The sequence below is a fragment of the Anopheles arabiensis genome, chromosome 2 (assembly GCF_016920715.1).
Source record: "Anopheles arabiensis isolate DONGOLA chromosome 2, AaraD3, whole genome shotgun sequence".
NCBI classification, from domain to species: domain Eukaryota; kingdom Metazoa; phylum Arthropoda; class Insecta; order Diptera; family Culicidae; genus Anopheles; species Anopheles arabiensis.
The window spans coordinates 19,209,316-19,225,661 of NC_053517.1; the positions used below are offsets into that span (position 1 = coordinate 19,209,316).

Below are 16,346 nucleotides of genomic sequence, written 5' to 3' on the forward strand. Positions count from 1 at the left end.
ATTCATAAGCTGCCTTCGCCCGTGCTGTTGTGATGTTTCGCTTTTCCACCAACGCCGCTTCTAGTGGCTGCTTTCCGCCTCGGCAAACGGCAATCGGCAGCTTTTGGCAAGCCGCACACTGCCCGAAGAATTTTGATTGTGCGTCGAAGAGCCCTACGCCAGCCACTGGGTGTATCATTAAAGTGGAATAGATCGCCTATTCTTAGCCTCAGCGTTTGGCTGCGCCTGTCCGTCAAAAGGTTCTTCCCGGGGTTAAGTGTGTGTGTGTGTGTTTTGAATAAAACCAGATGAGTTCATTTATTACTGCAACAACGCGCAGCACCATCATTTAGGGAAGCGTGAGGGAATTAATGTCGAAATATGAAAGAGCAGGGTGCCCAACGAACACGCCAAAAAGGGAGAAAAAGGTAACACGACGGCACAGATCAGCGTCATAACAGTATTTGGCAAGGGGAGAACATGTAGGTGCTCTTTGCACCTTGCGTCCTGGCCGTTTTTTTTCGATTGGAGGTTTCATTCCTTTCCTAACAAAGCTAACAGAAAACGGACAAACGGCTTCAAACGGTATTCGAATTACGCATCCTCGCTTACCCCGAACCAGAGGGCCAAAGTGTTAATAAGGGCAATAAAAGTAGATTTTGCGCACTTGCGTACTGAGTGTGTGTACCCAGAAGAGAAAAAAACATGCTGTAAAGAATAAACAAGTTCTTCGTTTGCGAAGAAGCACCACTTCCTTCCCAGCGCAGAGATGCAGATGTTGTTTGCCGAAAGATCTTCGCGAAAGATCGTGGAGCTGGAACACATGTTGGATGAGCCTGTTGTTTTTTCCGCTTCTATTTAATTCGAGTGCCCAAAAAAAAACCTGATTAACAAAATTGCCCGTCAAGCAGTAAGAAAAAACAATAAAAAAGGGGAAGTTAGTTGGCGATGGTAAATTTAAAACGAATCAAAGCGCAACGCAATAAACGTTCCGGAAGATGGAGCTAGATGGTGGTAGATGCTGGTTGATGGTGGTGAAAAGCTATTTAGCAAATAATTGTCACTTTTTTGGGGTGGCGATCAACAGTTTCAATCACCCTTTTAAGCCGGAATCGCGATCACGATCGCGCTGTGTGGGTCCGTTTGGCTTCAGGTGGGGTTCCGCAATTTCGCACACCGCTGGGCACATTTTAGCGTGAAAGTGTGAACACACAGATGATTTTTCGAGGGTGACAGATTTCTCCCGCTCATCACAGCGTGGTGATCGAAAGCAATAATGGCAATCATCTCTGTCCGTTAAGTATGGAATTGAATCGAAGAATGGAATGAATTATATCCGGGTTGGGATCAGCGTTCAGGCAATAGTGTGTCAATACATTCCATCGGTTTCCCTTCAGTTCGGTGTTGATCCGACCGGGAAGGAAGCAATGCCCACTTCCGGGCAGCAGAAAGAGAGCAACGATAATAAAGAAGCAAGCAACGGAAGAAGGTTCCGGCATGATGTCTGGGTGTGTTGCTCCAGTTTTCGTCCCACTCTATCGCGACACACACACACCGGGCCGGTTTTCTGTCTCCGAAACGAAACCGCAGCTAATGTCACCTTCGTTCCCGGTCCCGGTAAGCTACCAGCTCTTTCCGGTGGCCTCAATTTTTAACCGATTGGCTTCCCGGCGGGAGGGGGAAAGGGCTTGCAAATCTGCTGTGCAGCGTCGAAATTTGTCACGGTGGGAAACAGCAAGAAAATTCACCGCCAGAACCCACCTTGGCGCTCCAACAATGACGGCTTCGGTTCGTGTCCCACATTCCACTCTCTCGAAACGACCTCCTCGAAAGACTTGCACGCTGGAAAAGTGATGAACCCCTGCCCCTACTGTTTTCTTCACACTGTCTTTCATTCATTGTGGCCTTTTTTTGTTGTTGTTTTATTCCATGATTGCATTATAAAAAGATTTCCTTTTTTTCTAATAATAATTAGCCAACACGTTTTCCCGCTTTCGCTCCCACCCATCCCAGCGCGTAGGAGCGTTGGATTAGCCTTTGTCACAGCTGTCCAATTTTCAAGAGCTCCCCTCCCGCGAATGGTCCATTAGGGTTTACCTAATTTTTCCGGCTTCTTTCACAGATGATAAAATAAAATTAACCCATCACAAGCTCGCCGCACCCGAAAGGAATTGGTGGCTCGCGATAGAGGCGGCAGTGCCATTCAAATGGGAAGAAAAGAAAGAAGATGGTTTCCCCGCAAACGACGAAACGGGGTGAAGGCGCGTCAATAAAAGCGACACGCCAGCTCGTTTGCAGAAAGACGGCGGGCTGGGAGGGAGGTTGATGATTTGAAAATTTTCCACACCCCGTTGGGAAATGGGTGGGAAAATTGGGGTCAAACAATGTGCGCCCGTTGATGAGGTGAGGTGTTGTAAAGTTGAGCAGCCAATGTGTGTGTGTGTGTGTGTGTGTTTTTCCTTTTTTACAACCATGTCTCATGTTTTCCTTGCGCTTTTATTGCACACCGGGTGGAATGGAGAGTGCTTCCCTTTCGGGTCACCACACTCCGCGCTGGCATACGGGTCCGTTTACTACTCCGCGCTGGCACACGATCGCAACTAGGAAGCACTGTAGGGAACTGTGCTGTTTTTGTTGCCACTGGCTTTTCCTACTTCACAATGCACGCGGGACGGGTGTTTTGCTGCTGTTCGATGTAGGTTTTTTTTCTTTCTCTTTTCGCAATACGGCACGGGTGTGCGCTATCATTGCGCTATTTTGCTTTACGGTCAGCTGGCTGTTGATGGCCGTTTTCTAGCGCACTCCGAAAGTTCATTCATTTATGGCACACCGGCTCGGTACATTGCAATTCCACTCCTGACTCCGTGTGTATGTGTGTGTGTGTGTTTATGGAGGAAGCGAACCAATTCCGCTTGACCGATCAGCTCGGCCCTCCAACTTGTCATCCACGCGATCGTGCTCCTTTTGCTGCTGCAGTTGCTACTACAGTTGTTTTGCTTTCTGCTGCTTGCCTGCTTTCCCCCGATTACACTTTTACTCATCCGTGTGTGTGTTTTTTCCCTCCCTCTTCTTCTTCTTCTTCCTCTTCTTCTTCCTCTTTCTTTCACTTTCAATACCCCCTCTCCCACTTGGTATCATTTTTCCATTTTTGCCAACAACATCCATCGGTGGTGGCCGGTTTTTCGGTGCTGCTGCTGCTGCTTTGCGTTTCTCTTTCGCTTTCAGTGCTCGGTTTCCGCAAACATATGTTTTTCCGGTCCGTTTTTTCCAAAGTTTTTCCGGTCCGATCGCGGCTGGCCAGCGTTTTTGCTTTCCTTTCCGACCGGCCGACCGATCGCTCGCTCGCCCCGAAAGGTTCGAGTTTCCATAGCGGGAGCGGCCGAAGAACGCGATCCTTCTTCCTCGTGCTTGTTTTTACCTTCGGTTTTTTTGTTTGATTAGTAATGCTTTGTTTGGTTCAGTACCACCCGGAGTAGGGTCCGAGTAGTACGCCGATGACCATAAGGGAAGGAAGTCGCCGACGTCGTATTGACGATCGGAGCGAAAAATGTGGTTTGGAATTGGAAAACATGTACACACAAACACACGGACATACAGAGAAGTGATACAAAAAAAAAATCGACAACACATAAAACACATCCACTTTCTTCACGTCTTCACCCCGGCCACCACACACTCCAAAGCGCGGAACACAAGACACAAGGAGTTCTGCCAAACGGGCCGCGACCGCTTTCGCAGTGCAGCAAGAAGCAGCACACGGTGTATAGCGCTAAAAGATACAGACACAGCACACTCAATGCGGAAACTGGAAGTACAGGTTCGACAAGTACAACTTGTCCGCCGCGGCAACGGCCCGAACAGGTCCGGCCGATTCATCTCGTCCGGGTTCGTCGCTGTGTGTGCCTTTTTTTTTGTTTGTTATTCGCATTCGCTGCTTTTTTTGCGAATAACACGCGTCACACGGCGGGCGAAAGCAAACCCCTTTCTATCTCATCGCCCTGCCACATTCCACCAAAAATCACGCCCAATACTTCGCCAATGGTTTGTAATTAGTAAGCACACAGAAACAGTCGGGAAGGCCGAGGTTGCCCGGCCAAAGTTCGAAAGTGTACGATCACTTTGATTTGTTGTCGCCTGTGTAAATGTGTTTTTTTTTTTTCACAGAGGTCGTTGTTGCACCTACCCGGTACAAGGAAAGTAAAAACAAACGGGCACGTGATTCATAACGAGTGGACCGTGCAGTGTTGTGCGCTGTGCCAGCGAGAGAGAAAGAGAGATAGCATGGTTGGCAAGAAAATGCCTTGCCCCTTGGCAAAACAAATAATTATAAATTATGATGCGTTGTTTTTTTATTTTTTTGCAAACTTTTATCTGTTTTCTTTCGCATCAACCCGTCGCGGACAGTTTCGCGTATCGTATCGGTGGTCCGGTGGAATATCGTTTTCGCCTTAAAGGTCACGGTTGAATGGTGAAGCAAAAGCGTGGTCGGCCGAAGCCATTTGTAAGCGACGGCGGTGGTGTTTCGGTGGACAAAATATATGCATACGCCGATCCGCTCGACAATCGGCGTCCCCCTTCTTCCTCGTCGCGAAGCGGCTGGAATTCCAATGTCACCGCGATAATGACGCGTTGCCGCGGCGCAGAAAACGACACAATTTCAATGTGACATTCAGGTCCGGTCCCTGAAAGGGGTGCAGAAAGACCGAGCTAATGACAGGTGGTGGTGGTGATCTCGCACAGGTTCCGGCCAATAAAACACTCGATCACTCGATCACTCGATCAGCGGCGGGAGTGAGAGTCGCGATGAAAGTTTTTGGCCTCGGTTTTGCGATGGGAGGCACCATCCCGTACCTGGGGACCATCGTCGTCGTCCGCCAGCCCCAGTGATGATGACTTTGCGCACCAGACACAAACGAACGTCTGTCGTTCCCTTTCCTCGTCGCCGTGTGGCCATCGGTCGTTCCCGGTTTTGCTGCTCGGCCGTTGCGACTTTCTCCAGCTTAGGACTCTCTCTCTCGCTGTGTGTGTCGCTCTTCAATCTCCTGGGCGGAAAGGGAAGGGACCCGGGACCCAGTCAACTTCACCTGAATTCGTTCGCAAGCCGGGCGCAACTTTCATTCTCCGATACGGTGCGCCGGTTTTCGGTGCATCTTTTATGCTGCCGTTCAGTTTTCTTCAAGCCTTCACTTCACCCGCAGCGCCCTTTTTATGGTTAGCTCGGCGGGAGCGCAGTTGGGTAGAATTGGCTCCGAGGGAAGGGGCTGGGTTTGAATAGCCCTCACTCACTGTACAGCCCTGTCACCCTTATAAGGGAACGCACGAAAAAGGGGAGCCACTGCCACTTGGACACACCCTACGGGCAATCATCGTCTTCATCTCATGCCATCATCATTATCATTTCCCTTAAATTGGATCTTCACTTGCACTTGCAACCCAGGCTGACTGTGTGTGTGTGTGGTTCCGTTTCGCATTGGTTTCGTTGCCCAACAAGTGCATCCGAGCTGTGGGGCAGCTCGGCATTGCTCAAGACGCTCCAAGAATCCGGCTGCGGTGGCGGCTGCGGTACGGATCTGGTTTCGGTCGCATGAGCACCGGCGGTGCGGTGTTCATGCTTCACGAAACACTCCACCGAGACAGCACGGTTTGGTGCTGCTACGACGACGACTTCAGCTGGTACTTTGGTGAAGGTGTTCGCAAGGGGAAGTGCTCTGCTGTTGCAAGATCTCACCACCGGCGAGCAATCGAGCGTGTGCCACCACTGGCGGGCTCGCACGCGGTGTCATCATTGGACGCTACTTGTACTTTCGTTTGTCCGTGCGTAGGTCGTTGAGCCACGATTGACCCCGATTGGCCCCGCACATAACCCTTAACGCCCGAGTGGCATCATCATCATCAACAGCCGTGCTCGATCGTCGTCGATTGGTGTGTGCAGTTTTGCTGCGCGATGTTTAACGAACGGAAAAAACGTTCGCGGCTTTAATCGTTCGTGAGAGGATCGTGATGGTGGATGGTGTGCAACAGCGGACATTTGTCAGCACGACCTCCCCAACCCACTGCCTAGCGGGTCTTAAAGGTCACCGGACATGCCCGGTGGGTTGCCTAATTAACGCTTCGCTTTTTACCGTGCGCTTATCGTGGGGCCGTCCGATCGAGAGGCAACGATCAATGCATTTTACAACACTTCCCTTGAAGAACACACACACACGATGTCGAGGTGTGGAGAGCCATTTGGCAGCAGTTGTCATACGGCACACCGTCCACCATTAGTCGAAGGGAATTTCGACTGGGAATGTGTGTCGCCCCACGGTTTCACATCGTAGCTAGCAGTCAGCCAACGAACCACCTTTCTTCCCACACTTATGGTGGCCCCCTTTTTCTTGCCTTGCTTGCCCACACCGGGAGAAGTGTTCTCTGCCCTGCCTCGGGGGGGAGGGGGATTGTGTGGTTTTTGGTGAGACTTTTGTTTGCGTTCCACTGTTTTTTTGTTTTTGGGGGGAAAGGCCCAATTTCCCCTTTTTTTCTGCCGCCTCTTCTGCAGCTAACGGAAGTTGTTTGGGCTTTGGTATTTTCTTTTCTATTTTCACTAAACAACGAAACAAAAAAAGAAAAGAAAAGAACTATTGAGATAGGAGAGAAATACCAGAGCATCAAAATAGGCAGGCCCAAACAGAGGCATCTTCGGCAATCGTTGACCCAATCAAACGAAAGCGTCATCATCGTGCCCGGCTCGCGGTTCCGGAGGCGAAATGCAACGCCAGCCGGGGGACGGGTAACCTATTTGGTTGCTGATTGAAAATTAAAACGCACCGCGGGAGTGTTTGTTTTTCCACGCCAAAGATCGCCTCGCCCACCTTCACACACACACACACACACACATATATACACCGGCTGCGGATGCGGATTTGATTAGGTTTTATTTATTTCGCGGTCTGGGTTAATGAGCTTTTCCATCCACCTTCCGACTCACATCCGACGCCGGTGCGATGAGTGAGTGAGAGAGAGAGAGGGAGAGGTTTTATTTTATACAGGGAAAAAGAAGGAGAAAATCCGAACTGATGGATGGAATGGAATTTTCACACCATCCACCGGCAAAGAAAAAGGGTAAACATCGGTGGGAGGTCGTTTCGTGACGACATGGTTGGGTACGAATTTCAAGGATTGCAATTCAATTTTGTGGGCCAAACGATGACTTTCGAGGGTGTTTGATCGGCGATCATCGGGTTGTTTGGTACGCGTTTTGATTGTTTGCCGAAGCCGAAGAAAATTGTGTTTTTGCTTCCAAACACGCTAAACGATGCGCAGTGGCAGCGGGTGGCCTTCGGAGTTTGTTTTGCGATACAACGGCCACAAAAACACTCCAAACGTGATTATGAAGCTGTGAATGAAGGCTTGAACACACAAGGATAAGGAGGGTGGAAGGCGATTATTAAGCTTTGGAAGTGACGAATGGTAAGAAAAAGCAATTATTGGGCAATGTGATCAAACAAACCTTTTTCGCCTTGCTGTTTCAATAGCTAAAATGCACTAAAAAAGGTTTTAATAACGAAAGCAGAGATTAAGTAATAAGCTCTTATGAAAATGTCCATACGACGAACGAGGTATTTTTTTCGACATGAACCTCATGTTATTATAGCTTGTGTTGAAATAAAAATAAAACAAAAACCCTTCGGAAACCAACCCGGAACCCTTTCCTAACCCCATTCATCTTTTTCAAACACATATTCTCACGTACGCAGCAGCTTGATTTCGTTGCTCGGCTGACGGCTTTCGTTGCTAACCCAACCCGAACCCATGTGTGAGGTTTTTATTTTTTTTTGTACGAAGCTACCTATTTGTTTGCATCAACAATTAGCACGCTTCTGATAAATGATCACCACCACACTGGGCGTAATGTCTCTATCACGTGCTTCGAGACAACAAAAAAATAGCGCAACCATTTGCGTCGTACATCTCAACATACGCACACACACACGAGTAGTACAGAAAACAGCTCTTCCAATCTCAGCACGAGTTTGGGACCGTTGTTTGGTGGTGGGCCTTCAGGTACACCTTGACAGTGAGATTGCAACAAAGCAACAAACAAACAAAAAAGCCATGAAAAACACATTGCCCACTGCGGTTGATAATGACGCTTTTCCGATTCGGTAGCTACACTGCTGCGCGGTACGCGTGATCGCGGCTGCTCCACGAGCACACACAGCAAAGGTTGGTGTGATTATTGAAATTGCCTTCACGTGACACGCTCTTCCCTTGCGGGATCGGAATCGGAATCGAATGGGAATTCGCTGTGGCTTTGGTTTTTTTGTCGAGTTCGTCGCTTGCTCGCTGGCGCAGCTCTTTTCTTTAAGGGTGCGCACAGTACGGTGGCCTTTATGGATTGTCTACGCTTGCTTGTTCCTGGTGTTGGTGGTGGTTATGGTTGTTGTGTTAGAAATTCGTTTCTAAGCGACGAACCCGATGGGGGAAGGCGTTCCATCTCATTCTCTCCGTTTGAAGTAGCCCCGCGAAAAGTATTCGAAATCGTGAGAACGACCATCAGCACCATCATCATGATCATCATCATCAGTATGATCATGGAGCAGCAGCAGCAGCAGCACGGATGGTAGTTTTCGGTGTGGAATAAAACGATAGCAGCGATCACCATCACCACCAACCACCATTTCAATACCAAGAAAGGGACGTGTAGTCTTCTCCATTTGCGCAAAGCAGTTTCTATTCGTCCAAGCAAATGTGGCAAAAGTATAGCGCGAGCGCACGATAGTTGCCAAAGATTGCCAAGGTAACGAAAGAGCTGCTTGCGCGGGCTCGTTCGCTTGCTCGGCGGTTCTTTTTCCCTTCGAAACCAGAAAGGAGGGAGCACGGTTTCGATGACGGCGAAAGGGAGCACATAATTTCATTGCCAGAAGGGTTTGATGCTTTTTTTTTCTTACTTCACAAAATTCCGAACGCTGCAGAATTCCACGTTTGCGTTTGGCGTATGCAATTTGCCGGATGATTGGTGAGGCTTCTACCGCCAGCTCCCTTCTGTTCGTGCTTATGAACAAACGCAACACGCTACGCGAGATTTTGACTACAGAATGCGGGCCAGACCTTGGGGCAAATGGAAAATGGTCGAAGCTGAAACTGGAGAGAGAGTGAGAGAGAGAGAGAGAGAGGGGAGAAGCACAATCGTATGCGTCTGCGATGGCCACCGGAGCAGGCCGGTTCGCTTGAGTGCCGGATCGCTGCTGGTAATAAGCCATAAATGGATAGAGATGGCGTTTACGGGTGAAGTTTTAACCGCCGACAGGGTAGCGTAGGGTAGGGCAAACATTCTTTGGATCCTCTTTCGCGAAACAACAAGCTGAAGGTTTTGTTTTGCCATTCTGTTATGTTATTATTAGAGTGAATTAATCTGCCAATCGAGCGATGCCGTGCGTGAAGCGTTTTCCATTAACAATCTCGAGAGGTTTGGAGTTCGTCGCGATGTTGAAATGCTTTGAACTCCAACAGCAAAATCACGGCACGAAATCCATCTTAATTGCTTTCAGTGATAGAAGGGCTTTGGATCCTTTGGTTTTTTGTCAATTATTGTTAATAATGTAAATGGAAAATTTAGAGCACGACAAATCGCTCATTAACGTTCCGAGCAGAGAACGACACCCGTCGTAATGGCGGCTTTTTTCAAGACACCAGCACACAAAAATGGGCAAACGGTTTTGAGACACAAATTCGATTCGATTGGCGACGTTTGCAGGGTCCCACGGCCTTCACGGTACACGAGGCACGAAAATACTAATAATAACTGCCCCCGGGCAGCGAGTGTGAGGAAGGGAGATTTTTTAAAGATCAAAACCTCGCCTGTGTCTCCCCCTATTTGTGTGCCTTCCTATGATAGCCTTTATGCTTCACAATTGCAGTCTCCGCTCACAGCAGTGTAAAGCAGTCATTTGATCTAGCGTTTTTGTGTGTGTGTGGTTGTTCCTATATTGCTGCTGTTTAATTTAATTTAACGTCCGTTACGATGGAAAATGTGCTGCAGATTGACGAACAATGCGGTTCGCGTGTGGGTACATATGAGCGACGATTGCAGCATAGTTTTTTGTTTGTGTGTGCCAGAGGCTGCTGCTCCGGTTCACTGTCATTCTCCCATACTTTGCATACCCCCATGTGGGGTGTATTATGCGATGTGTTGGCTGTACACTGTTGTGTTGTAGTTGCTGTGCTCCATTCATTCGTCTTCTCATTGCTATTACTGCCAACTGACTAACAGTGGAAGGGAGCTGCGGAGGGTGAGGTGATCATGAGATATTTCAATAATTTTCCCTCAACATTCATTTCCTCCCACTGTGGAGACCCCGTGGTGCTGGCCGCGTGATCACACTTCTCCACTCACACACATGCCTCTATGGCCGTGCGTTCCGCGAGCGTTCGTTTCTTGCTTGATTGCTTACCATCCACCCCGTTCCTAATGCTAACAATAAATGGGGGTGAAAAATGCAAAAAAAAAAACAGTGCAACCCTTCAGAGGCCAACAAAGCTGTGGCCAACAACATTACATCGAGTGTGGCCAGATGATGCTTTGCTCACCAGCCTGCCAGCGGGCGATGGGTTCTTTCACTGCACAGCCCCGTGCAGATTTGCAGATTGATATCTGCAATTAAGTGCACTGGCAAGTAGGCGCCCGCCACTGGAATGACAGGCCAGGCTCTCTAGCGGGCACAGGAACGGGGACGGGGGGGGGGAGTGGAAGAGAGAGATCATTAGAGCGCGGGAGGCCTAAAATCAAGATCAAACCCCAAGGCAATCGAGGGGCTCGTTCACGTTGAAGCTGTGGAACCTTTTTTTGCCTCCCTTTTTGCTCGCTTTTAGTTCACATTTTGTGTGAGTAGTGCCGGTGGCACTGGTGGCAATAAAAGCGCGAGCCAACAACGTACAATAGAATACGGAACATTTACAAGAACTAGAGACACACACACGCGTGAACGCTTGGGAACGAATTCTTTTGCACATTTTAGAGCAACAGTTGCGTCTAGTGGCAAGCAGCCTTCAATAACTCGCTCGCCCTCGGGAAGCTGCCGGAAGGCAAAACCGCTCAAGAACGCTCACGATGGGCACGGTTCGGCGGAGAACAATTCCAACCGGTACGCCCGGGTAATAAAGGTCACAGAAACATGGTTCTGTGTTGTTTCTGTATTGCATCACCGCGCTTTTAACCAGCCGATCACCAACCAACGTGTGCCTTGACGTGTGAGAGGAAGAAAATCCCCCTCACAGAAGAACAGAGTGTTTTTTGCCGATTTTTTGCCGGTGACAAATTAAACGGCACACCGAGGAAGGTGCCGCTCCCTTACAAGGGGGTTAAGGTGGCCGCAAAGAAAGAAAGAAGAAGAAAAAAACTCGCACAACAATTGCCGGAACCGTGACGAGAGGTGATTTGGTGCGTGACCTGGACCTGGTTTCCTAATTGTTTTTCGGTGTGCCGTGTGAGCTGTGGAGAGTGCACCAGAGGTTGCACCTAGCTGCATTTAGTGGAGCGCGCACACTACGATCTTTTAAGATCGTACAGATTGGGAGGCCCATTGAGGAGGCTTGGTTTTAAGGTGGAAGATATGTATCATCGTGGTGAGAAGGGCACAAGTGTCTCGTTGCATATGTTCTGACTGTGTGATTCGTGGCATCTGATTCGCGGTGACCCAAAAGGAGGATCTATCGTTTCGATCTAAACAATTAAGCTGAGCTGATTTTGGTTTGATTAGGGCTGGATAATAGACTTAGTGGGCTCATTATGTGTGCACTGTTTGTTGCTAACAAGCTCTGTTGGGAGAATAATAGAGCGAGTCTGAAATGTTTGTCAAAACAAATTATTCCTAATTGAGATGAAGCGAGTACTACACTCGCGTGATTGAATTTAACACTATAATGAGGGTGAGCTTTTTTTTGTACACCATTGGCTCATTATTCCGAAATCACAACAATCCTCCAAAAGGTATTTCTTTTTCGATTTTGTTTCTGAATAATACGGGCTATTTAAACTCAGCTTTCAGGTTCAGCTTTTGAAGTGTTAATAGAATCATTGGTTTCTTCCACATATCCTCTTTTACTTGGCGTACCGTCCCACGCGGACATGCCGTCCGTATACAGTAGAGATGTGCCCTAAGAACCAGAACGGTTATAAACATTTAGCTCATTCTAAAGAACGAACGATCTACGTTCATCTAATGTTCATAACGTTGACATTCAGCTCTTTATAAATTACAATGTACTGAGTCGTTCATAACAAGTACGTCCTAGCCGTCGGAAGAAAGAATGTCGTAGTACGCCAGTTCGTTCATTTCCTCCAATACAAATATGAACGTGAACCGTATGACTAGGACGTTCCCAAAAAGAAATAAAATGCCGAATAATGCTCGTGGTGCATCAACTGAAATGAATGAATGGATTGCGATTCAAGGACAGTTCATCTAAATCAGGTGGCTCTCCAAACTTTTCTGTTCGCGGGCCACATCGCTTCGTAAACAACTTTGTTGAAGACCATTGTAATGGAAACTAATGGGAAAATTTTATTTTTTTTTTTTTGGCAAGAAAATGAAGCAGTGAATAATTCAAAACTCTAAATCTTTCTGATAATTACGCGTTGAATTAGTTCAAAAATTAAATTCTTGATGAAAATTGTCAATTTAATTTGTATAATTGATGGGAAAAATGATGTTTTCTGGAATCGATTCCGTATAGTATAGGTACGTATAGGTCCGGAATAAGCTCCCGGAATTGGGTTCGGAAACGGAATTGGCTCCGGAATCTGAATCGGCCTCAAAATCAGAGTTGGTTTCGGCATCTCCATAAGAATAGGCAACGATGATGAACGTATTGATGCCGCAAAAAAAACCAAACTTACTTGTAAGCGATCAATTCTCATGGAGATTCCCGGACTGATTTCACTTCTGAAACTTCTTATTTTAATTCATTTACTGATTATCATTACGGAGCTAATTCCAATTCTGGTGTAAAATCTGATTCCGTCATTCGAGCAAATTGCGATACCCAGGTCGATTTCGATTGTGGAACCGAACCTGATTCCGAAATCGCCTCCGGAATCGGAATCGGCACCGAAATTGATTTCGAACAAGGAATCGGGTAGGTCCAATACCGAGCTCCCTACATTATACACTACATTATAGGGTCTCGAGGGCCGTAGATTGGAGACTCCTGCTCTAAATGAAATAACTAGTACACGTTCACGTTCATGAAAATGAACCGAAATGCCCAGGCCTACTATACAGGCATTCGAGAGTTACTCAGTCAACCCGTGCTACGGGGGGACGGTCCATTCGGTCCATAGACTTGAACCCACGACGGCCATTTTGTTAAGTCGTACGAATTGACGACTGTACCACGAGACCGCCCCACACACCTCTCCTCACGGTACACCGGGATTGAACAATTGTGATAAAAATCATTCTTAAACATCAGTTTTTGTCATTACTGTCTTGTAAAAATTGACGATAGAGTGGTTGTAGTGGTTATTATTCAGATCGTTACTCTATGGCTTAATTTAACCTAAACAAAGCATCATGAACACCATGTTAATTGTTCGATTTTTTCGTTTTTTTCTTCTCTCCGCTACAGTTTGGATGACCAGATGATGTAAAAACAACAAACAAACAATCAACACCGCCCTATTTCCCCGTCGCAACCCGTAATAAACGAAGCATCACACACTGCCACACAGGATGGCGCTCCGCCTGCGCAAGGATGTGCAGAAAGCATCCTACTACGTCTGGTTTCTCGGCGCTCAGGAGGCGAAGGCGCTGCGCGGTACCCGCACCCTGCTGCCGATGATACCGCGCATGGTGGAAAAGTCGAAGGAACAGGAACCGCTGAAGGTTACGCTGCAGGTTTCGCACAAAGGATTGAAAATTGTACAGGTAGGGCGGTGCACCACAGCATGGTGCTTAGCATGGTGTTTGCGCGTCACCCACGCGCTGCAACCAACCTACAAAACGGCTGCGTTGCTTACTTTACCATTCCCATTGACAGGGCTCGGCCAAACACTTTATTCCGCACGGGGCGATCACCTGCTCGGTGCAGACGGAAGACATTGTCGCCTGCACGCTGCTGCTGTACAATCCGGCCACCAAGTGTCCGCTGCACGTGCACGCCTACCGCTGCGACTCGGAGCTGACCGCCCAGGCCCTGCACGACCAGCTGCAGGTGCTGATCAACAGACCGGAAAACCAGAAACGATTCACCGAACTGGAAGCACGGTAAGTTACACAGTAGTCGTCGTCGTCGTCGTTTGTCGCGCCGTTAGTGTGGCACAGGGTGGGCCGGTTTGGCGACCGTGTTTTACGTACGAAATAAATAATGAACGTAATGGAGAAGGAAGTCAGTCGAGTCGAGCAGCGGGCTGGTTATGCTAGTTTGCCATCGATCGTCCCATACACTGTAGAGAGAGGCAGGAAGAGCGAAGTTGTTGCCATGTATTTGCTTCCAGAGATGGAAGTTTTTGGGACAGAGGGCTTGTTGTTTTCGTTGCTTCGCTACTCCCGTCGCGGTCCAAATGCGGTTGATTTGTTGCTTCGGAGGTCGGAAAAAACACTTGCCCGTAGCAACACAGCTAACAGTATTATTGGGCTGACGTGCGTAACGAATGTCGACAAACTCCCGTTAGAGGACGAATCGGGTCTGTGGCTGGAGGCTTGATCCAGATTCGATCGACGTCAGATTGAAGGCGCGTGTTTGTTGCTGTACCGTCGTGCCCTACTGCCGGGGCAATCTCATCTTCCGACAAAAAAAAAAACAACACCCGGAAATCGATACATTAATACTGTGTTTTAGAATTAGTTTATCACGTTTTTTTTTTCATCTTCAACAGCATCTTGCAATCGATGTAAATTGCACCCTTTAATCTCCGCTTTGTGTACTTGAAAACATTAAGCACTGCATTAAGAGCGCTCTTCTCGCTTCTCTCTTTAAACCGGCGTGTAGCAGTTGTTCTAAAGGTGTTTTAAATATTATCCCACCACCACCACCCGAGCATAATAGATCAATTTATGGGAGAAATTTCGGTGCTGCAGCTAACGGTATGAAAATTCACCCCGAAACGCTTCACTCAACTCACTACACCTCTCCGGTTGGGAATGATCGTACCAGAATCATAGCTGCGATCATACATAATCGCAATCAATAAATCATCGGTGCCCCGGGGAGTGGCCAAGATGTGTTAAAACAATGCGTCAAAATATGCTCCCTTTTCGAAGGGGGGGGGGGGGATCCGGTGGGAAGGTTCTAGCGATCATGGGGGGTGCGATCGTTAGAAGCGTTTTTTTTCTTTCTTCATTAGTTTGCTACGATTACGATCGTGCCCGTTACCACATTTCGCAACTGATTGATAGCCGTTTTGAAGTGTTTCAGTGTTCCAGTTGTCTGGGTAGGGCAAGAAATGGTCCCGAAAAATGTCTATAATTACCGAACCGCCTCACGCACAGGCTAATGCCCGATCCGTTCAGACGGAGCGTTGCATAACCGTGCGAGCGCACTAACGGTGGGTCTTTCCTCTCCTCCCCGGGGGCGTTTTGCGAAAAAGACGCAAATAATTAGGTAAAGCAGGAGTACCTAACAGCAACTAGCTGTAGCAACTAGCAAGTAGTGAGTGAGTAAAATAAAGAAAAGAAAAAAAGCCAAGCACGCACAAGCCGTGTAAAATATCGTCACATCAGTTACGCGTCCAAACCTCAACACCAAAAAACAGAAAAAAATCCCCAAAATTACACCGTTGACGCATTTTTCGCTCGCCATGCTGATGGTGGAAGTGTAACGACACTGGACGCTGTAGTAAAAGGCCTCTCCCCTTTTTGGGGGAGCGCCAAGGAAAGGAAAGTGCGACACACACACACATACAAAGTACAGGTGAAAAATTATCTCACCGCGTAATTAAAATGCGCTGAAACCGTGGTGGATTAGTGTCGGGCGCTAATCGTTGATAGTGTGTGCGCGGTGTCGGTGTACCGCTTCAATCAAACGCGGCCGGTGTTGGTGGACGGTTTCACACGTAAAACTGGGTTTGGCGGGATGAGGGGTCTTGCTGGGTGCAATTGGGTGCGAAAAATTAGAGAAATGGCTTTGATATAGCAATGGCCAATGATTCGCAAACTCTGAGACAAGGAGCAAGAGTGAGAAAGAGGAGGCGAAAGAGAGAAAGGTGGAGTGGAAAAGTGTTAGTAAGACATGGAGGACTGGGAGGCCAATCTTTGACCGGGTTGTTGTTTCTTCTTTTTTTGTTTGTTGCCTTTTATGCCCCCCCAAAGTGAAACTGACGATTTTGACGTTTACGACCATTTTAAGATTTATTGCTCTCTTTTTCTAAGGCTTTCTCTCTCTCTGTC

At 47.9% G+C, this 16,346-nt stretch overlaps 1 protein-coding gene across 1 annotated transcript in view; it reads left to right on the forward strand.

The window, feature by feature from the left end:
* Window positions 1-16,346, forward strand: part of LOC120894432 — a 32,275-nt gene that overhangs the window by 3,353 nt on the left and 12,576 nt on the right. Inside the window, exons 2-3 of the mRNA XM_040297003.1 lie at window positions 13,588-13,886; window positions 13,999-14,225. Of these exons, the coding sequence (XP_040152937.1) occupies window positions 13,692-13,886; window positions 13,999-14,225 (422 nt within the window). The 5' untranslated portion in view covers window positions 13,588-13,691. The remainder of the gene's footprint in view (window positions 1-13,587; window positions 13,887-13,998; window positions 14,226-16,346) is intronic.